The sequence below is a fragment of the Mobula birostris genome, chromosome X (assembly GCF_030028105.1).
Source record: "Mobula birostris isolate sMobBir1 chromosome X, sMobBir1.hap1, whole genome shotgun sequence".
Lineage (NCBI taxonomy): Eukaryota > Metazoa > Chordata > Chondrichthyes > Myliobatiformes > Myliobatidae > Mobula > Mobula birostris.
Genome location: NC_092402.1, coordinates 50,757,168 through 50,779,590, shown reverse-complemented (window position 1 = coordinate 50,779,590; position 22,423 = coordinate 50,757,168). Strand labels below are relative to the sequence as shown.

Below are 22,423 nucleotides of genomic sequence, written 5' to 3'. Positions count from 1 at the left end.
TTTACTCAGTGCATGTGGCTGGCTATATGTATAAGTATACTGATGATTTTATTTTTTGAGTGGAGGGTCCTGAAGAATTTCTGTGCTGGGTTTAGACACTTGAAAACTACCCCACTGCTCCTCTGAGCATTTTTAACAGTTTGTTTCCTGTCGGGTAGGTCTTCAGTGACCCCAGCAGGACAGTGATACAAACCAAAAGGTGCTGACTCGCGTGGCAGAGGCGAATCCAAATGCTGAAAGAAACACTTCGTATTTTTTAAGTTTAGTGGTCATGTTGTTTAAGCTGTGTAAGTGTGAGGGTGTGCCAGAGAGGATGCTTGCGCCTGCGTGTGTGTGCATTATTAAGTATATGTCAACGAGTTCACAATAGGGACCTGATCGCAGGCAGTTAAGATTAAGAGAATACCGTTTAATATAATGTGATATAAACAAATCATGTCACGTTGGGAATATATTAGGTTGGCTGTATTATAATATAGTGGACAGAGCAAAACATTATACTTGACCCACTAATGCTGCACGTCCAAGAAGGATAATTAAACCACAAGCCATTTATCAGTGATTGATAAATTCAATGCGTGAGCACTTTGTTTTGTTGAGCCCCACTCCCCCAGGTTAGACCTCAGATCCCGAGCTACTGATCATGAACAGTCCTCCATCTCATCTCTCACACACTTAACCTCAACGAGTAGAGACCAGGAACCACAACCGCTTCAGAAGAGGAGGAGAAAAAAAAACAAAATTAAATAATTAAAAAGGCATTGAGACGATATATTTTTTACAATTATATGTTACGGTCATTGAGTCCTGTAATTCCTATTGTGGCTTTCAATCAATTAAGTATAATTAAAAATTAAAATATGCTATAGCTTAAAAACAATGTTTTTTTTGGTGCTTTTTTGAGCAAAGGGCAGCAGGGGAATGGATGGTGGATATTTGTCTCATGACAAGCTCAGAGGTGACAGTGGATGGAGGAGGGGGGTGGATTTGGTGACAGAGGCTGGGAGGTGATGGGTGGAGGGAGGGATGTATGTGGGAGGGTGCTAGACACCCAGGAGAAACTCAGGTGGTCACAGGCAGAAAGAACATGCAGGCTGCACACACAGACAGCGCCAGAGGTTGGGAATGAATCTGGGTCTCTGGGACTGGGAGGCAGCAGTTCTATGAGTTTCTCAAATTACTCTGAAATCTCAAAGATGTAGGTTGGCTGGTTAACTGGCAGTGGGGTAATATTGTTGGTGAGGAGAACTGAATGGGTTAGTGTGGTATGGCAAATGTAAAGTGGTTGGTGCCAAGATAGTGGGCCTGTTTCATCCAACACTCTACACCCACCAAGATTCCCATCTAAAGTTGACCAGTTAATGGCTGTCCCTGGGCCAGGCTGGTGGTGGGTGTTGGAGACACTGAGAAGGATGGATGAAATTCACATCTCTGGCATCGACACTGTGTCAGAACTTGTCTCATCAGCAGCCAACATTTTATTTCAATTATTTTATTTCAATCCTTGGTACATTAAATGTACAGTGCACCCCGGCAGAGAAAGGTGAGGTGCACTAGCCCACCTTACTCCCCTCCAAGATCAAAGCCCACCACCCTGTCCACACCCCCAACTCCCCAATAAACAGTCTGTATACAAAAAAATAAGGAACTCCCCATTTGTAATCTCCACCCATTGTTGCACTGTGCCCAGTTCTCTTGGGTGTGAGTGAGGGAGCTGAGGAGAGAGTGAGATCCCAGCCCCAGCGCTCGAGAGGGCGGCGCTGGAGGTCATGTTGGCGCCTGGTTTTTGGCCAGCCTCAACTGTCGCTGCAGCAACTCCACCTGCAGACGCAGTTTGTGCTCCTGCAGGGCAAGGACACCTCGCTGCACTTCCCACTTCTCCCGCTCCAGCGCCAGCCGCTCCTTCTCCAGTGCCAGCCGTTCACGTTCCAACCAGCTGCCAGGATTCAGGGCTCCAGGCATGGAGCAGGTCTGCTGGGACTCCTGGCTCATCACCTGCCGTGGCTCCAACAAAGGGGGACTGCAGGCTGCGGGCGGAAAAGGAAAGGGTTAGTGAGCGTGAGGGCAGGGTCCCAAAATGGGGAGGGTCAAGATGATGTGGATAGGGTGGAGTGCAAATCGAGAGGAGCAGGATCAGTGTGGTAAAGGTCTGGGAGATCATAGACTGAATGGAAAATGTCAGGAAGGTAACGAGAAAGGTTGTGGCAGATATGGAACGAACGGAGGCCCGAAATAGACTAAAGAAGGAGACTCTTGAGAAGGGTACAGAGTGATACTGGCAGGTAGGACTAGATAAACAAGGAGCACTTTGGGATGTATTGTGGGGTCCTGGAGTTAAGTGTGCTTCATTGGAGGTAGTCCTAAGGAGATTCACTGGGCTAATTTCTTGGACTTAGAGGGTTGCCCATCTGGAGGGGTTGGACAGTTTGGGTCTTTATCCTGTGGAGTGTAGAAGAACAAAGGGTGACTTTATTCAAGCATCTTGGACACCGGAGGAAACATCTCTGTCATGTCTCCCTCAGTGGGAGAGTCTGGAACAAGGAGAGACTTACAAGATTGGGGTGGGGTGGTGAGTGGAGGCCAATCACGGGAGGAGGGGGTTGATTTTAAAGAAGGAGATAAGTTTGAAAGATGGGGTGGGCGATGGAAAAGATCAGCCATAATCATGTTGAGTGATGAGATAGGATAAAAGGGCTGGGTGCCTCAATGTTAGGATGAAGAAGAAAGGGTTTACGGAGAGAGTCACAGACACAGGAAACCTATAAACTGCTGGTAATGCCACTAATGTCCCTTCCACACTGGTGGTGGGGGAGGGTTGGCACAATGCAAGGAGGCGGGGAAGGGTGTGAGAATGCCATGAGGGGTATGCTGACCCATTTGGATTTCCTGACCACTCCCTCCCTCACTCACCTGGTGGTGGAACTGGAGCGCCAGCCTACCAGGATGGATGGTGGAGAGGGACTCACTCACCTTGCTGTGGGACTGGAGAGCTGTCCTGCTGGGGGGTCTGCCCGGGGACTTCTGAGCCCAGCCCTGCCTCCTGTCCCTCCCTGGCTAGGGTACGGCGGGCAGCATGCCCTGACAGGTGCCTCCTCAGCCCCTCCCGGCGGGGGCAACTGAAGCGGCAGTGGGGGCAGCGGAAGCGACGACCAGGACCCAGCCGGGATCCTCCCTCCCAGCCGAAGGGAGGTGCCGCCGACACCGGCCGCCAGTGTCGCCTCCGACCGCCTCCAGCCCTGTCGGCAGGGCCTGGGGTCTCAGAAGCCTCCACTTCGGCCTCGGGCGCCGGGCTTCCGTCCCCATTCACGTACTCTCCAATGGTGCCGATGATGTTGTGCAGGGCCACCATGTGGTCGGGGCTGTGAGGTTCTCCTGCCCCATCCTGCTGGTCCTCCGCCTCAATGGGCTGGGGCTGGGGCTTGGACCCAGGGGCATTCTCTCCCTCACCGCTGCTACCTCCCAGCAGCTCTTGCACACAACGTAGCTCCTTGTGGCTGCGCTGGTGCTCCTGCAGGCAGTCCCAGTGCTCACTGACGAAGGGGCACAGGCTGCACTTGAGGGGTCCTGTCTGGTTCACTTGCACCATCATATGCCCTGGGAAGAGAGGGGGCAATATCAGTGATGCCCTTCACACCCCTCCCCACACCTCTCAGTTTTGTTCACCTGACCAATCATCTACCCTAGGAAGAGAGGGTACATAATCCTCATCCACACCCCTGACATCTCCCTTCGGGTTCGCTTGCACCATCATATAATGGAGGGAGTGAGTTACACCCCACACTGAGTCTCACATCCTCTCCCCCCCCCCACACACCCCTTCTCTTCTGGTTCACATACACCAGGGAAACATCTTCATACCCCCTTTACCCGTCCCCTTCCTCCCACCCCTCAACTCCTGCCTTCCCTGCTGTTCTTCCTCCACTACTCACCGTACAAGTGGGTGATCTTGTGGTTGGAGAAGTTGCTGAGTTTAGTGGTCCTGAAGTCACAGACATCACACTGGTACTCCGGTACGTAGTTCTCATCCGCTGGTGGGGGTGGGGGGAGGGGGAGAGAGACGTGATGGGGAGGGGTTTAGAGGGGCCCACTGAGAGCTGAACAGTCTCCACCACTCACCTACTACCCATTCATCACTAACATCACCCTCCCCAACCCACATCCGTCAATCAGCACTGTGCTGCATCACTTGCCCTCCTATCCCATCCCTCACTCCTGGATACACTAGTCCCCTCACTCTTCACTGTCTGATGCATCATACCCTTTGTTCAGTCCCATCCTGCTGCTTTAAGGCATTGCTGTGTTCCATGGCATACTCTCACCTGCTGCACTTGAGTCTCGGTCCCTCCTTTCCCCGTCCCTCCCTCCCTCCCTCCCTCGTATCTGAGTGGCTGCAGAACATTCTCGAGGAGTTGAGTGAACAGCCAGCAGTCACTGTACAAGCTGGTACAAACAACATGGGCAGAAAAAGGTCCTGCAGAATCAGTGAAGATATTGGTGAGGCCAAATTTGGAGTATCGTGTGTTCTGGTTACCTACCTACAGGACAGATATCATAGTCATAGAGTAATATAACACAGGCCCTTCAACACAGTGCAAAACTATTATTCTACTTCGTCCCATTGACCTGCACTTGGACCAAAGCCCTCCATACTACAGCCATTCCTGTACCTAACCAAACCTATTAAATGTTGAAATGAAACCCACATCCACCACTTGTGCTGGCAGCTCCTTCCACACTCTCACCACCCTCTGAGTGAAGAAGTTTCCCCCATGTTCCCCTTTAACATTTCACCTTTCCCGCTGAATCCAAATTACTACCTCATCCAGGATGCCAAGTGGACCAACCACCCATGTGGGACCTTGTCAAAGGCCATGCTGAAGTCCATATCACTATTAATGCTGACCTTTTAACCAACTCCAAAATCAATGTCACACTTCACACAGAGCCTCCCCATTTTTCTTTCATTCATGTGTCTACTTAAGAGTGTCTCAAATATCGCTAATGTATCTGCCTCTACCACCACCCCTGACCATACATTCCACACAAGTACCACTCTCAAATTGTTATACTGAGTGCATGGAAATCCCTGTACAGGTGTACAAAACTGAGGGGCAAACAGATTGTACAGAACTACCAATTACTCCTGGTGTCACGTGCCAGTGAGTCCAGCAACAGAAAGATAGGCCAGGTGAATGTGTGACTGAGGAGCTGGTGCAGGACGCAAGGATCCAGATTCTTGGATCATTGGGATCTCTTGTGGGGTGGAGGCAATCTGTTCAAGAGGGGCAAGTTACACTTGAACCAGGTTCGAGTGAGCCCAATTTCCTAGTGCGGAAATTTACCTTTGCCACCAAGGAGAGTTCCAACTAGATTAGTAGAGGGGTAGGAATCAAAGAGACCAAAGTCTCTCTCCTATCAGATTCACCCTTCTACGGCTCTTTCACCAATCAACCTCCCAGCTCTTTTCCTCACCCCCACTCCCTCTCCCAGTTTCACCTATCACCTTGTACTACTTCCTCCCCTCCCCTCAACTTCTTACACTGACTTATCATCAGAAGGGAGAAGAGCAGCCATTGCCTTTTTGATATGGGAACACATTAACCACATTAAGTGCTTAGAGGGGATATTCTGCAAGGATGTTCTAACGAGGCCATTTAGGTAGAACTTCACAATAAGAAAAGCGTCCAAGGTAGTTTTGTCACGTGGTATACAGAGGAAAGTCAAGTTCAGGTTTAATTGTCAACCGTACATGAATACCCATCAATATAACCAAACAAAACAATGTTCCTCTGGGGCACAGTACCAACAGGCACACACAGCACAAGGAAAATGGATAGCAGTAAACATATAGTCACACAAAAATAATATAGAGCCAACATTCCCAAGTGACATATCCTGAAGTTGATGGAGCACAAGTGTTGTTGGCAAGAATAAACAGTTCTCAGCAGTCCACAGACGAACCTATGCACACAATCCAGTTTGTCTTCCATGGAGAGAAAATGAGAGGGCAGCCCTCAATCCATGCCTCCGGCATCTCCCCTCCTGGACTGCTGCAACAGACAAGCCCAAGACCTCGTGGGGGAGTGGGACTAAATAGGAGAATGGATCAACTCATGATAAAATGACGGAGCAGACTCAATGGGCTGAATGACCTACTTCTGCTCCTTTGTCTTATGGTCTACATCCAAGGCCATGCAGCCCCTGCACCATCAGTCTCACCAATAAACCAGTGAACCGGAATTGCGGTGTTTTACATTACCCGTATCCAACAGAGCCTTGCGATCGCAAGAAGAATGTCCAAGACAATCACTTGGAGTTAAACCACACACTGCCTTCACACATATTCTCCCAACACCTTTCTGTGGCAGGCAGCAACACGGTCCACACAAAATCCAGTTCCTCTGCCAATGAGCAACTCGCTGATGGGGTAAAGCTGCAGTACTTGAAGCTCTTAATGTCCAGCATTGCTTTGTGATCATAAAAAAGATGTTTAAAAAAGACTAAAACACCTTTGGTTGGCCCTGGAGTGGCTGTTGCCATCTTAACAGAAGTAGCAATACTGTACCGAATGAGGCAGGCCAAGTAATCGAAGTGGTAGCTGGGGTGTACTTTGGGTCCATTGATCACAGCTCTATTAGTTTTAAAATAGTTATGGAAAAAGATAGAACAGATACATAGGCCAAAAAAATGAGGCCTTGAATCAGTCCTGAACTAGAGCAGGGCCAAATTTGAAGGCATTAAGTTCCAGCTGGGGTCAACTAGGCAATTCTATTTAAAAGCAAAAGAACAATAAGCAAGTGGGAGGATTTAAAAATGGTTATACCAAGAGTCCAGGAGCAGTATATTCCTGTCAAGGTGAAGGGTAGACATATCAAGTTCAGGGAACACTGGCTGACAACAGTCATCAAGGCTCTGGTCAAGAAAAAGAGCCTTTATGCATGCAGTTGGACACAAATCAATCCTGAACAAATAGAAAAAGCTTAAGAGGGAAATTAGGAGGGCAAAAGGTGGGCATGAGATTGATTTGGCAGGCAAGGTTATAGATGATCCCAAGTGGTTCTCCAGTAAAAAGGCGGACTAAGGAGAGACTAGGTCTTCTCAAAGACAATCAGGGCCGCAGGAGATGACCAAGATTTTTAACATCCATTTCTCTTGGTGGATCATGGATGCCAAAGAAATGAGGTCTTGGATCACATACAAATTACAAACAAATTACAGCCATGAATCGCATTAAGGAGGGCAAATCCCCAAGGTTTGACCAAGTGTACCCTTGGACCTTGGGGAAGGCCAGGGAAGACATTGCAAAGGCCCGTGTAGATTGTTAGATGGTTAACGCTTCATCGTTAGCCATGGCAAAGTTCCAGAAGACTGGAGGGCAGTTAATGTTCAAGCAGGGTGGCAAGGACAGGCCAGTGAGCCCGACTTCAGTTGTAAGGAAGTTACTGGAGCAAATTCTGAGGGACAAGATCTACCATCACTTGGATAGTCAAGGCCTGATCAGCAATAGTTAGCATGGTTTTGTATACGGAAGGTCACATTTGACAAATCTTTTGGAGTTTTTTGAATTCAGAATTGGCTCAATGATAATAAGCAGAGGGTAATGGTTGAAGGTTGATTTTCTGACTGGAGGCCTATAACAAATGGGGTGGCCCAGGGGTCAGTGTTGGGATCTCTGTTATTCATTATTTATGTAAATGATTTGGATATGAATGTTCATGGCACAATTAGCAAGTTTGCTGATGATACTAAATTAGCTTGTTGATTGTTAAGCAGGTTACAGTGAATTACAAAGAGATCTTGGAGTGAGGAATGGAAAATAGATTAGTGTAGAGTGATGCATTTTGGACAGTTAAACAAGGTGGGACTTGCTCAGTGAATGTCAGGGCACTGCTGAGTGTGGTGGAACAGTGCAGACTGCTGAAAGTGGCCGTGAAAGTATGCTGTCCTTCATCAGTCAAGGCATGGAGATTTGGAGTAGGGACACTATGGTCTCTCTTTTTCCTTATTGCACAGTTAGAGCAATGGGAATGACAGGCATAGCAGTGTTGTGTTCCCCTTGCAGTTTGTGGGAAATCAAGGAGATCTTCAGTGTCCCTGAATGAAGTGCATCTGGCTGAAGCTCCTTGGAGATAGATACCCCAGGAGCATTCAGAAGGTTGAGGGGTTGACAGAAGTTACTAGGAGACAGTCACACCTTTGCGGGAGGCATGCAGCCAGGTGACTATCAGGAGAGGGCAGTCACAGCAGGGTACCCCTGCTGCCATTCCACTCAATAACAAGGATATTGTTTTGGATACTGTTGGATGGGACAACAATATTCCTTTCCAGAGGTGCTACCTAACTTGCTGAGTTCCTCCAGCATTTTGCATGTGCTGCTCTGGATTTCCAACATCTGCAGAATCTCTTGTTTAAAAAGGAAAGGTCAAGAGAGCTAGGGCTTTTCTCTTTGGAGGAAAAGGGGATGAGAGGTGACTTGCTAGAGGTATATTTGATGATAAGGGACATAGATTGAGTGGACAGCCAGCACCTTTATCCCAGGCCAGCAAAGGCCAATACTGGAGGACATCTGTTTAAGGAGAGTGGAGAAAAGTATAGGGGAGATGTCAGAGGTAGTTGTATTTTCTTTAAATCTATTCAGTGGCAAGTGGGAATGGTGGTAGAGGCAAACATAATAGGCTGATATAATTTAAGAAACTCTTGGCTAGACACATGGATGCAAGAGAAAGAGATCTATGGGCTCTGTAGGAAATTGAAATTGATGGTTGACTAGGTTTATGTAGGTTGGCACATCATGCACTGAAGGGCCTGTATTCTGCTGGCATACTGAACAGTTCAGGTCTATGTGCTATAAGAGAGGACAATGAGTAACTGGAATAAGCTGCCAGAGGAAGTGGTCAAAGTGGGTACAACTGCAATATTTTAAAGAGGCATTTGGATAGGTAAGTGGGGGTGGAGGAGGAAGGGCTTGGAGGGTTATGGGCCAAATTCAGGCAACCAGGACTAGCAGGGAGAATGCTGTACCAGTTGGGCCGAAGGGCCTGTTTCTGTGATGTATTACTCTTACAACTGCCTCCCTCCCTCTCTCCCCAGTCACTCACCGTTGTGCAGTGTGACGGCATGCCGCCTCAGGGCGTTGCTGTAGGCTGTGGCGTATTCGCACCAGCCGCACTTGAGTAGCAGCCCCTTGCCATCAACACCCTTCTTGAGGTGGGTCAGCTTGTGCCGCTTGAGGTTCTCCTTGCGGGCGCAGGCGAATCCACACTGATCGCACTGGAAGGACTTGTTCCCAGTGTGCAGGGCGATGTGCTTGACCAGAGAGTGGCGGTACTTGGTTTTCCAGCCACATGTCTTGCACATGTAAATGCGGCCGCCGGTGGAGCCCAGCGCCCCGGGGTGCACCAGCTTATGCTGCCGCCAGGAGCTGATCTTGTTGGTGCTGTAACTGCAGCGGCCGCACTGGATGATGTCGCTGCCTTCCCGCAGGTGCTCCTCCCTCTCGTGCACCCGCAGCTCCTGCTTGCCCCGCGCCACGAAGGGGCACAGGTCGCAGCGGAACTGCTTCGCCTGCCAGCGTTGGCGGGGCTGGGGGCAGGAGGTTGTGGAGGAAGACGAGGAGGAGGACGAGGACGAGGAGGAGGGAAGGGGCAGAGGAGGAGGCGGCAGTGCTACCCGGGAGCCTGGGGATGAGCCTCCCTCACCATTCTGGTCAGCCTCCCCCTCTGCGCCCCCCACCACGACTAGCTGGAGTCCCAGCTCGTTGGTTGGCTCAGCGGGAGGTGGGGGAGGTGGGTAGGAGGGAGAGGGAGAGGTCTCCCAACCATAGTCGGCAGGCTCCGGGGGCTCCTCTGTGGGCCACCAGTTTGGGGGGCCAGATTCCTGCTTGACAGGGAGGGGCAGGGGAAGTTGAGTGGGCTCACCCTGGTACAGGTTGTGGGTAAGCTGGTGCTGATCCAGCTCCTGCTGGCTGTGGGCGGCAAAGGGGCACAGGGTACAGGTCAAAGGCTTGGTCTCCATTGGTGGGGGAGGGGGGGAGGGTTCGAGGAGGGCCACCCCCGCCCCTCCCCACTAGCGGGGGGAGCCCCAGAGGGAGGCCCTGATCCTGGCCATCTTCCCAGCAGACATCCTCCTGCACTAAATCTGTCCGGGTTGGAGGTGGGCTGTGGAGAGAGAGAGAGAGAGAGAAAGAGGGGTGGAGTGAGAGACAGTACAGCATGTTTCCAACAGGGTGGTGATAGACTGCACAGTAAGATAGAAAGGGGGGGGGAATGGCACAAGGCCCCACCATGGGTGGAGTGTGAGACTGCGCAGCAAGATCCCACGGGGATGTGAGGTACACCGCAGAACAAGATCCCATCAGATCAGAGGGGAAGGGGTGTGGGTGAGAGAGAACATTGTGTGGGGGCCCACCAGGAGGTGGAGAAGGGTGAAGATCACTACACAGGAAGATCCCACTGGTGCAAAGGTGTGAGGTGAGGGACACTGTGCAGGAAGGTGCATGCACCACCTTAGCACTGGAGCAGGCCCTTTACCCTTTGTGTCCCTCAGCTCTTGTTCCCTCCACCTCACCTATCCTGTACCTGCTCTGGCCCTCTATTTATCTGTATGCACACTCATCTCACCTCCTCTGCGCCACACCAATTCCCCCCACTATATATCTGTACCTCACATTCCTTCCTCACCCCAAATGCACTCACACACCACCCCCACCCCTGCCCTTGTGGACATACATACACACACACCCACCTCAACCCATGACCCGTACCCTCACCATCTATCTGTTCCCCACATCCTTCTAACAGACAAACACACTCCTCTACCTCCGTTCCTGCCCCAATGCCCGCGCACACCTCAGCACCACACAAGTCCTGTTCCCCTCCTCCATCTCTCTTCCTCACCATAAATGCATATATCCTCACATAACCCTCCCTGCGTCCCTCCCCCATGCAACCCACACACCCCTCCTTCTCCAGCTGCCCCTGACCAATGCACCATACCAGCACACATTCCCCATCTCCCTTCCCCCTCACCCTGTACTGTACGCCACAGTAACTCTGCTCTCCCACCCATCTCTCACTCTTCTTGTATACGACTCCCCCCCCCCCCGGTCCTGACTCCGGATCCACGATAACTCTACCTCCCACATCTCCAACCGCCTCCCCCACCCCGCGGACTAGTCGCCGATCCCACGATAACTCTGCCCCCACCCCTCTACTACCCAGTTCCCCTGTATACATACCCCTCCCCCCTTCAGCACCTCGGTAACTGCCCTCCCCTAAAATGCCACGGAACTGACGTCCTGCTCCGTCACTAACCAATCACCGACCAGCTTTCCGGCAACCAACGGCGAGAGGCGGTGGCCAGATAAACTGACGATCAGCCAATTGCCGGCGCCAGACGGGGATTCTCTCGCCGTGACGTAGCGATCAAAACCCTTCCCATTCTTGGTTCTTGATTCTTGATCCTTGATCCTCTAAAATGTTCCGCATGGAATTTAAACTGGAGGTGGCGAAGGGTGGGCTTAAGAAGGAGATTTTTGAAGAAGAAAAGCTGCCTTAAATTTAATTGAGTTTGGTTGTGTGACTGTGTTAGGATTAAGATTATTCCATGCTTTAGTTGTGCGGGGGAAAAGTGAATTGCTGTACACATCTGACTTGGTAGTTAGTATTTCAAACTGAGTTGAGTGCCCTCGTCTGCTCCTAATAGGTTTGGGTTTGATGTGGGACTGGTAGTCTATGTCGAGCTGACCATTTAACATTTTGTAAAAACAGGTCAGGCGGTGTGCTTCACGTCTATCTTGGAGAGAGTTCCACTTTAATGAATTTAAAAATTGGGTAACACTCGCTTCTCTCTCATAGGTATTTGTGACAAATCGGGCTGCCTGTCTTTGGACTCGCTTGATGGAAGTAGTGTTTTTGTTTGTGTATGGGTCCCATGCAGCAACTGCATGTTCCAAATGTGGCCTAACGATGGTGAGGTACAACTTCTCCCTAACTGAAGCTGAACAATGATGAAAATCGCGTCTCAAAAAGTTTAGGACTCCTGTTGCATGATGCATCTGACTCTTCCAGCGTAGATCATTCTGGGTTTTGATACCAAGACACTTGATCTGTTTGCTTTCTTCAAGGGTGACACCCAGGATTTTATATGATGTTTTACCTGGTTTTCTCTTCCTGGTGACACGCATGGTTTCACATTTGGAAGGATTGAATTGCATGCCCCATTGTTGAGACCACTCAACCATACTATCAAGATCTTTTTGGAGAGCATCTTCATCATCAGTTGACTTAATTGGCCGGTATATCAAACAATTATCAGCAAAAAGTAAAACGATTTTGAAATTGGTTTGCAAGAGCTTCTACCTTCTCTGGTCCTCAGTGATCAGACAGTTGTTCACCTTTAGCATCTGGACACCAGTGTTGTCTGTCAGTCTGGATTTCACATATCTCCAAAAATTCTTAGGATGCTCTCCCTCAAGAATTGAAGAAACGTGTTGTTTATGAGCGGTTAATGATACGGTCGACTTGCTTTCACACTCTGGTGAATTTGTCCCAATCCAGTCTTGTACCACTTTTTTTTGGCACGGATGTAAAATTTCTCTTTCTTACTACAGAGATGTTTTAATTTCGCTGAAAACCAAGGAGAACGCATACGGCCCTTAATAAATTTATGAGGAACATGATTCGTAAATATATCATTTAGGTAGTCTCTCAGCCACACCCAGTTGTCTTCAACAGACCTTTTGTCTGGTTGTAAGTTAAAGAAGTTTCTTCCAAGTTGTTTTGCTAAGTCCTTGAATTCCTCACTGTTCACCTTTCTCCAAAGCGGAATTTTACGAGGTGGTTTAGGGGGAACTTTAATCTTTCTGTGGAGTTTTGCTAAAATGATCACTGATTTCAGCACTGATTGAAACCTCCGAAATTAAATCTGGATACGAAGTCAGCAATAAATCTAAGGTGTTTTCCATCTGTATCGCCATCTGGTAGGAAAAGTGACTTTCTGAGACAGATGATTTTTCAGAATCAAATCAGCCAGGGCTTCCTGAAGAGCACCTTTTGGTTCACTTTGTGTGCCGTCAGTCCAATCGACACCTGGGACATTAAAATCACCCCCGGGATAATAAATGAAGAGCGCAACGAGGCGTTTATTTTGGAAATGCTTGATTCAAGGTCTAACAGAGGCCCGGACTTAATAAAACCTCCCGATCTGCACCGTTTGTCCCTGAAGTGTAGTTTGACACCAAATTTGCTCAGAGTCGCTGCCGAAGACAGTTCTTTCAAAACAAGGAGTAGTATTGTTCACACCAATAAAAACACCGCCTCCTTAACAGTTTCTGTTCTTTCTAAAAATTTGAAAATGAGGAGGGAACATCACAGCAGATTTAATTGAAGGATCAAGCCAAGATTCAGTCCCGATTAATATGTCAGGATTTTCGGTTTCAATAAATGAACTAATCACAGCCGATTTTCCTTTTCTACTGCGGCAATTAATGATAGCAATTTTAATCCCATTACTTTTACTAATATCCTTTTTTTAGTATTTCGAGTTTTATTGTGAGCATTGCGTGGATTTCTTTGGCCATCAACATATTGACAGTTAGTGCTGGTGATTGTCTTCACCGTCTTTCCCAACAATGGTCCAACCATCTTTTGTCTTCACACATTTCAGCGGAGGAGGGTTTCTCTCTGCTTTGGGTGTCGTTACACGAGCCCACCCCGAAGCAGTTTTTTTCAGGGTTATTTTTGGTAAATGACCAGCACAATTTGGGCTGCATGATCTTAAAATCGCATGGTTCCATGCGTCACTATCAGAGTCATCTTTCAAGGATGCAAAAGGCTTCCAAAGGAGTTACTCAATTTGAGCATACTTGTAAGGTCGCTTGATGAATCCAAAAATGAATGACATCACACACTGGGCATAGCCAAATGGCACTTAAGTTTTTGAAGTGAGTAAAGTTAAGTTCAGTTCGTGGTATGTAGTTGAATAGCGATGGAGAGAGAGAGAGAGAGAGAGAGAGAGAGGGAGAGTGAGTTGAGTCTTCAGGTGAGCTGTTGCCGTCTATCTTCTCGACGTCCTTCGAAATCCTTTACAAGTCACCGACTGCGACTTTAACCAGGGGGACCGGTTTTCCTCTGGTGGAGCTATCAACCCGGCAAGGGTTGACCACTCCCCACCCCTTCTCCTTCACTGGAATAGTAATTTGGATCGATCCTCCAAAACCCACTTTCTCTGCGGTCACAACAATGCTCATTCAGTGTTCAGATCGTGTCTGAGGTCTGTATCATCTGAGCGTCACCTGTCATTCAAAGAATCCCTCCTTCCTTTGTCTGTAAAGGAATGCGAGCAGGCAACAAGTCCTTGGAAGTAACATCAATAATGTCCTGTTGGTCACCATAGCAACCTTCGAGCTGCTCAGTTTTTTATCTCCAAAGTAAAACTCCAAAGTTAACTCCCGTGTCAGTCCAACCGTCAATCTTCGTCTCTCTCTCCTCTCCAAACAAACCATCAATGATAAATGTCTCTCTCTGTCTCTCTTCAAACAGTTAATAGGGGCACTCCTGGATCCCCTCACGCGTTCAATCTTCCATAATCACATTTCCAGCCAGTCTTCTGTCACCTGGACTGACCCTTTGATCCTGACTGGTCAGATTTCGATGGACTCACCTCAGGTGTCGCTCTGCAAGCCCCAGGTACCTGTGGAAGAGAAAATAGTCGACGTTTCGGTTCAGCGACTCTTCCTCGCAAGAATGTGGCCTTATGGTAAGTCAAGAGACATCAATAGAGTGAACAGGTCGATGACCTTTCGAAGCGTTTGCAATAGGAAAAAGGTACATGCCGATTAAACTGTCAGCAAGAAGTGGAACCTACTCCTAAATTGTAACTGTATGCTTTCTGGGGGTGAGCTAGAAGCCCAGTTACATAAAAGGGGCTTTCATCACGTATTTTTCAACAGTTACTGTTCTTAAGAACAAAATTCAGATACTAAGAACAACAACCAGTGAGTGCTGGGCACTAAGTTTTCCAACTTAGTCCATGCATGAGCCAGGACCCCAAATTTGGGCCACCGATACCATCTGGGAGGAATAATTCTTGTAGTGATTTTTGACAAGGTATGCACCCCTAGTGCTAGAAAATATGTGATAGCATTGCAGCGGTGGTAGCTTTCTGTGTGTTATCACTCGACTTATAACCCCATGCCAAAACACACTTTTCAAAACTATTCATAGCACAGAATAAAGCATTCTACTTCAAACTGATGGTTCTCTTTTATTATTGACACTTTGTCTTTGAAAATCGGTGGGAATATAGCTCAGACTATATGTTTTTCAGAAAAGTTGTTAAAATTAGCATCTCTACAAATGTTACTGGCACTGACAACACAGTGACTATACATTACACAAGATGTACTTCTGTTTTCATGTTCTGTTTCACGTTTATATCTTGTGTATCACCATTTATACATACATTTATATCACCTTTGCAGCAGGTGCTTTTTTCACCAGCAAAGTTAATGTGATTTTTTTCTGTTTCAGGTACTGTGGTGGTGGGATAGTCCTGCACAACAGAGGAGAGATAAGAGTAGAGTAGATTTAGATCTGGAGTAGTTGAATCATTTTGCTTCAGAATGGAGAGCCATAAGCACAAAGAATCTGTTAAGAAGCAGTGTATCATACACCAGAAAACATCAAAAGAAGATGATGACTGTTTAGTTATGATGACTATGAATCCTGGAAAAGATTACTTGAAGCAGCCAAACTGAGAAACTATGCCCCTATTTTAGACGTTGCTAAAGAACTTGAAGAAAAAGAAGTCCCAAGAATCTACTATCACCAAAGATGCCGAAGTCTCTTCACCATGAAGAGAGACTTAGAGACTTTGAAAAGGAAAGCCAAGGAAAGCATTACTGATGAAGCTGGTGAGAATACCTGTACATCAAAAAGGCCAAATAGGAGATCTTCATCAGAAGCAGGGGTGTGTGATCAAATCTGCATTTTTTTGTAATAAGGTGAAATTTCTGAAAGGCCCCAAGTCATGTGAAAAGCTTACACAAGCTGGGGTAACATTTTCTGCTGTACTGATGTTAATATGGAATATATACAAAAAATGATTACTTATTTGAATTCCTGAATAAATTCTCTACAAATCCGTGTGATTATATGTGTCCTAGGGTCTTTTATTGACTTTTCAAAAATAAACAGCAGACAAATATTTTTCTAAAAATGAAATGATTCACTTTACTGAAATTGGGCACTGTACTGCCAGTCCACCAATGACATAGTTTTCAATGTAGAATTTTATAACAACATTTGATGAAAAGTGCTTGAACTCAGCTATCATTGTGACAAATTTCAATGTTGAGGGATCACTGATGACAAAATACCACAAGGTTGAATTTTATATGTGGTACTTTACATTGGCCACTTTTCAGAAATGCTTATTTTAGGGTAGTGTTATAAAATGCATGATAGCACACACAAAGCTACCACTGGTGCAATGCTATCACATATTTTCTAACTCTGGAGATGTATACCTTGCCAAAAATCACTATGAGCATTATTCCCCTCAGATGGTACTGACCAACCTCCCCCCTTGTGTCTGTCTTTATGGCTTGCTGGGAGAGAACGGGGTCCACCATGTACATGGTGAGGTCTCCATCAGTCAGGGTTGACCATGGATGTTGTGTCCTAGCTGTCTAGATACGCAAGCCTGGGCAGTACGATATGGAGAGCAAGCTGTTGCCCATGTAGCATGCTCCTCCTCTCCACGCATCTGATGAACCCTAAGGAATGGCAGAGACAGATCCAGTTTGGTACCAGCAGCGTTGCAGGAGTTGACAGTCCGCATTGAACTCAAGCTGGGGCCTCCAGCTCCAAATATCCCCCCCCCCCAGGTGTTTACTCCCAAAACCTTCCCCATGAGTGGGTATAGGTGCAAGGCAGCAGGGATTTGAGATCAGAATTTTTCTTCTCCTAGATGAGCTGTCAACCACGGCTGATGAGCCCCATCTGCCTGAAGTCACTATTTTTAAGGCACCGGTAACCCGCCTTTGCCCCTTCTCCTGTCAGTAGAAATGGTTCCACCAGGCTTAGTAGCTAAGCCATGAAGGCCAGGAGCTGGATTTGGTTGTCAGAGGCTATTTGAGGTACATGTCGTCAGGAGCATTTAATAGGTAGTGGGAGTTTGTCCCAATTACCATCCCTGGCTATAATGACCTTAAGGAACCATATACATAAGAATACAAATAGGAGTTGTCATCAGCCATCTAAACCGTTGAGCCTGCTCCACTATTTGATAACGTCATGACTGTTCTGGTCATGGACTCAACATTTCTCCATAACCTTTAATTCTCCTACTATGTGAAAATCTATTGAACTGCATCTTAAATATATTTAATGAGGTAGCCTCTACTGCTTCACTGGGAAGAGACTTCCACAGTTTCACTACTCTCTAGGAAAAAAACAGCTTCTCCTCATCTTCATCCTTGTTCTATTCTCAACTACCTCTAACAGGTTTCTTGCCTCTACCTTATCAATCACTTTCATAATTTTGTGTATTCCTATAAGATGCCCTCTCATTTTTCTGAATTCCAGCAACTCAATCTCTCAAGAAACTGAATGAAATTAGTTCAAGTTTAGAAAAAGTTTGAATGAAGTTGGCAAGATTGAAAGCTGGTGAACCTCAGGAACTGGTTACCTACAGACTTCGAAGATAGCAAAGGCTCTGGTTACCATTTTCCAAAGTTTTACACATTCTGGAATTGTCCCTGTGGTTTGACCCCATTGGGTAAATTAATGAGAAAGAAAAGGAAAAAGGATAAGAAGACACTGCTATCAGGGTTCAAACCCTGGGCTAAACACAAGAGATTCTGCAGATGCTGAAAATATTGAGCAACACACACACACACACAAAGTGCTGGAGGAACTCAGCCAGTCAGGCAGCATCTGTGGAGAGGAGTATACAGTCAACGTTTCATTCTGAGACCCTTCATCAGGAACATACCTTGGACTATATTTCTTTCTTCTCTCAACTTGCACTGATGTTATGTTTATTTTATTTTGTCATGCAAGTTCAGTATAATTTATGTTAATCTATATACTGTAACTTATACTTGTCATATTTTAATATACTGTGCTGCTGCAATTAACTGACTTTCATGGCATCTATACCCTGGGTTTATGGCATCTATACCCACGTTTATGACAATAAACAAAACTTAAACAGGGAACATCCTTACTTGATGTCAATGGGAGGAGAAAATACTGGAATTTGTAAAGGAGGTTGTAATAACACAACACCTTGAAAAGAATAATTTATCATTTCAAATCCCATTGTCATTTCAGTGGGTCTGTCTTGGGCCCAGCATGGAAGAGCAATTATGAAGAAATCATGACAACGTCTCTACTTCCTTTGGAGGTTGAGAAGATTCAACATGACATCTAAAACTCTGACAAACTTCTATAGATGTGCAGTGGAGAGTATACTGACTGGTTGTATCACAGCCTGGTTTGGAAACACCAATACCTTTCGTACAGAAAAGCCTACCAAAAAAAAAAGGTGGATTCAGTGCAGTCCATCACGGGTAAAGCTCCCCTCCTCACCATTGAGCAAATCTACACAGAAAGCAGCATCCATCACTAAGCATCCCCACCATGCAGGACATGCTCTCTTCTCACTGCTGCCATGAGGAACCTCAGGACCCACACCATCAAGTTCAGGAACTGTTTATACGCCTCAGACAGCAGGCTCTTGAAACAGAGGGGGTAACTTCACTCACCCCACCATTGAAATGTTTCCACAATCTATCGATTCACTTAAGGACTCTTCACCTCATGTTCTCAGTATTTATTATTTAGTATTTTCTCTTTTGTATTTGCAGTATGTTGTCTTTTACACATTGATTGTCTGTCCATCCTGTTAGAGTGCAGTTTTCATTGATTCTATTGTGTTTCTTGGATTTACTGTGCATGCCCACAAGAAAACAAACCTCAGGGTTTATGGTGACATATATGTACTTTGATAATAAATTTACTTTGAACTTTGAACAATAGGATGGAGAGGGGCCAATGTAGATTGATGAAAGAAAATTATGCTTAACTGATCTTTGAGGACATGCCTAGTAAAAGGGCAACAGTTGATTCATATTGGATTTACAAGTTGGTCAGTGAGGTTAGAGGATGCGGAATGGGGGGGGGGGGGAATACACCGACAATGGATAGAGAATTGGTGCCTATCCAAGCTTATCCCATGTGCCCACGCTTGCCCCATAACCTTCTAAATTCTTCCCATGTCTATTTACCTTTATCTTTTAGAAGTTATTAGGATGGTATAATAGAGGAATGTAAAGGTGTAGCAGGGATTGTGTGGACTGTCCTTGAACAGGATCAGCCTTCACTGTGGGAACTGTCCTTGGGGTGGATCAGGAATTGTGTGGTCTGCCGCTGGCGTTAGTCAGCCATTACCTCCATGAATAAGGCAGCAGACAAAAGGCCGAATGGTTTCCTCCGGAAATCCGCATCACCATAACCCGTCTTTCCGAAAACACCGATAAATACACATGTTAACCGAAGTTTGAAAAACCTAAGGAAAATCCACTTTCTCTGACTGAACGCCCACCTTCCTACCTCCAAGCACTGCTCCCATCCCCTTGCTCCATTGTGTCCACAGCACGTCTCCCCATTGGTCTGACATTCGCAACCCATCTTCCCATTGGAGTGATGGTTTGGAGGTAGAAAACCATTGGTTGGACGTCCAAACACGTCTTCCCATTGGTCTGCTGTCCCCAAAACGTCTCCCCAATGGACCAATGACCACAACATTGGTCCGCCATCCCTAGATCGTTGAACATTTGCCTATTCATAGGATGGCCACGACTGCCTCCACTCCAGCCCGGTGCCCAGAAAGCTCTCCCTCTGGGAGTCCGTCCAAAACCCTCTCCCCATTGGCACAGTGTCGAACAACCATTGGCCAACTGTTCCACAAACATCGCTCCATTGGCTAGCCATCCTACAACTCTCTTCCCTATTCATTGTGGGCAGCCCCAATGTCTGATCACTGAGGACCAGGAGAAAGCAGAGGCTCTTGCAAACCAATTTCAAAATGTTTTTACCCGGGAAGCTACGGAACCTTCATCTCTTCCTGATCTACCGCCCAGCCCGTATACTGATATGCCTCCTATCGAAATTGAGGTTGAAGGTGTCAAAAAGTTACTGCTCAACATCAATATGACAAAAGCTATTGGGCCAGGCCAGATTCAGAATCAAGCCCTTAAGATCGCAGCTGAAGAACTAGCTCCTGTTCTGCATTTTACCTTCAGCAGTCGCTCGACTCAGGTGATCTTCCCCTGGATTGGAGAAAGGCAAATATCACTCCTCTCTTAAAAAGGGTCCAACCACCAACCCAGCAAATTATCATCCTACTTCTTTAACAAGCACTTGCTGTAAACTCTTGGAGTATATAATTGACAGCAATCTGATGAGGTACCTTCGCAGACACAATATTCTTGCTGACAATCAGCATGCTTTTAGGAAGCATAGATCATGCGAGTCTCAGCTTATCCTGACAGTGCATGAGTGGGCCAGTGAAGGAGTGGAGCTTTGAGGCTTTGACTTGAGAGATTCTGGCAGTTTTGGCAGTTGGTCTGTGCAATCAAGTCAATCAAGATTTGAGTAGATCAGCAGAAAGCCGTTGATTAGACAATCAAGATTTGAATAGCACAGACTCAGCAGAAAGCAGCTGATTGAGCAGTCGAGGTGAGGTAACCAAACATTTTGAAAAGCTCAAACAGATAAATAGAGTGATAGCACAAGCGAAGCGGCCAGAGCGTGAGTGGGCCAGTGAAAGAGTGGAGCTTTGAGGCTTTGACTCGAGAGGCATCGACGAGAAGAGGCGGAGGACAAGCTAGCTTGCAGTTAGTTTTTACGATGTCTCCTGAGATGGTGATGTGCCTCTCATGTGAGATGTGGCAGTCTTGTGGGAACTCCCCTCTCCCGCAGAGTCACATCTGCCAGAAGTGCATACGGCTGGGCGATCTGGAAGACCATGTAAGGAATCTGGAGCAGCAGCTGGATGACCTTCGACTCATAAGGGAGAATGAGGCAGTCATAGATGAGAGCTACAGGGAGGTAGTCACACCTAGGCTGTCAGAAGCAGGTCGTTGGGTGACAGTCAGAGGGGGAAAAGCGAAGGTGAGCAGACAGGTAGTGCAGAGCACCCCTGTAGCCATTTCCCTAAATAATAAGTTTACCGTCCTGGATACTGTTGGCGGGGACGACCGACCAGGTGTGAGCCACGGTGGCAGGGCCTCCGGCACTGAGTCTGACCCTGTGGTGCAGAAGGGTGGGACGGAGAAGAGGGGAGCTGTTGTCATTGGAGACTCTATAGTCAGGGGAGCAGACAGGGGATTTTGTGGACGTGAGAAGGACACCCACATGGTTTGTTGCCTCCTGGGTGCCAGGGTCTGGGATGTCTCTGACCGGGTGCACGACATCCTGGTACGAGAGGGAAAGCAACCAGAAGTCGTGATACATGTTGGGACCAACGACATAGGCAGGAAGAGGGATGAGGTCCTGAAGTGTGAGTTTTGGGAATTAGGCAGAAGGCTGAAGAACAGGACCTCAAGGGTGACGTTCTCAGGATTGCTGTCAGTGCTACATGATAGTGATGGTAAGAATTGGAGGAGATGGCAGTTGAATGCGTGGCTGAGGAGTTGGTGCAAGGATCAGGGTTTTAGATTTTTGGATCATTGGGATCCCTTCTGGGGAAGGTGGGACCTGTACAGATTGGATGGGTTGCACCTGAACTCGAGGGGGAGCAATATCCTTGCAGGTAGGTTTGCTAGCATGGTTCGGGAGGGTTTAAACTAACTTGCAGGGGGATGGGACCCAGAGCAATAGAGCAGTGAAAGAAGTGCATGGAGTAAAGCAGATCTAACATATAAAGAGGCTTTGAAGAAAGAGAAGCAGAATAAACGGTGTAAAGACAGTAAGGTAGAAGAGCTGAAATGCGTGTACCTCAATGCAAGAAGCATCAGGAACAAAGGTGATGAACTGAGAGCTTGGATACATACATGGAATTATGATGTAGTGGCCATTACAGAGACTTGGCTGGCACCAGGGCAGGAATGGATTCTCAATATTCCTGGATTTCAGTGCTTTAAAAGGGATAGAGAGGACGGAAAAAGGGAAGGAGGGGTGGCATTACTGGTCAGGGATACTATTACAGCTACAGAAAGGGTGGGTAATGTAGCAGGATCCTCTTTTGAGTCAATATGGGTGGAAGTCAGGAACAGGAAGGGAGCAGTTACTCTATTGGGGGTATTCTATAGGCCCCCTGGTAGCAGCAGAGATACAGAGGAGCAGATTGGGAGGCAGATTTTGGAAAGGTGCAAAAATAACAGGGTTGTTATCATGGGTCACTTTAACTTCCC

General features: G+C 47.1%; 1 protein-coding gene and 1 long non-coding RNA gene across 3 annotated transcripts; one reads left to right on the top strand and one right to left on the bottom strand.

Moving 5' to 3' along the window:
• Positions 1 to 417: 417 nt before the first annotated feature.
• On the bottom strand, positions 418 to 11,296 carry LOC140191757 (uncharacterized). Of its 2 annotated transcripts, XM_072249468.1 has the most exons (5): positions 11,237 to 11,296; positions 9,099 to 10,157; positions 3,930 to 4,028; positions 2,971 to 3,594; positions 418 to 2,027 (listed from the first exon to the last, which is right to left on the bottom strand). In XM_072249468.1, exons 2-5 carry the CDS (start codon positions 10,012 to 10,014, stop codon positions 1,768 to 1,770), a joined length of 1,899 nt encoding a protein of 632 aa, XP_072105569.1. In that variant the 5' UTR covers positions 10,015 to 10,157; positions 11,237 to 11,296; the 3' UTR covers positions 418 to 1,767. The 2 variants fall into 2 exon arrangements, with proteins under 2 accessions (XP_072105569.1, XP_072105568.1); XM_072249467.1 differs by lacking the exon at positions 11,237 to 11,296 and having other exon boundaries at positions 9,099 to 10,700.
• A 2,676-nt stretch (positions 11,297 to 13,972) lies between these two features.
• On the top strand, positions 13,973 to 16,079 carry LOC140191743 (uncharacterized). Its single transcript, XR_011883904.1, has 3 exons — positions 13,973 to 14,040; positions 14,541 to 14,757; positions 15,531 to 16,079. It is a non-coding gene; the product is annotated as an uncharacterized lncRNA (long non-coding RNA).
• The last annotated feature ends 6,344 nt before the right edge of the window (positions 16,080 to 22,423 follow it).

Bases quoted from the DNA above. Each gene is read 5' to 3' on its own strand.
- LOC140191757 (XM_072249468.1), bottom strand. From the start codon at position 10,014: ATGGAGACCAAGCCTTTGACCTGTACCCTGTGCCCCTTTGCCGCCCAC. The intron at 4,029-9,098 runs GTGAGTGACTGG...CACCCCCACCAG, and splicing joins TGCCGTCACACTGCACAACG to CGGATGAGAACTACGTACCG. The intron at 3,595-3,929 runs GTGAGTAGTGGA...CTCTCTTCCCAG, and splicing joins CAAGATCACCCACTTGTACG to GGCATATGATGGTGCAAGTG.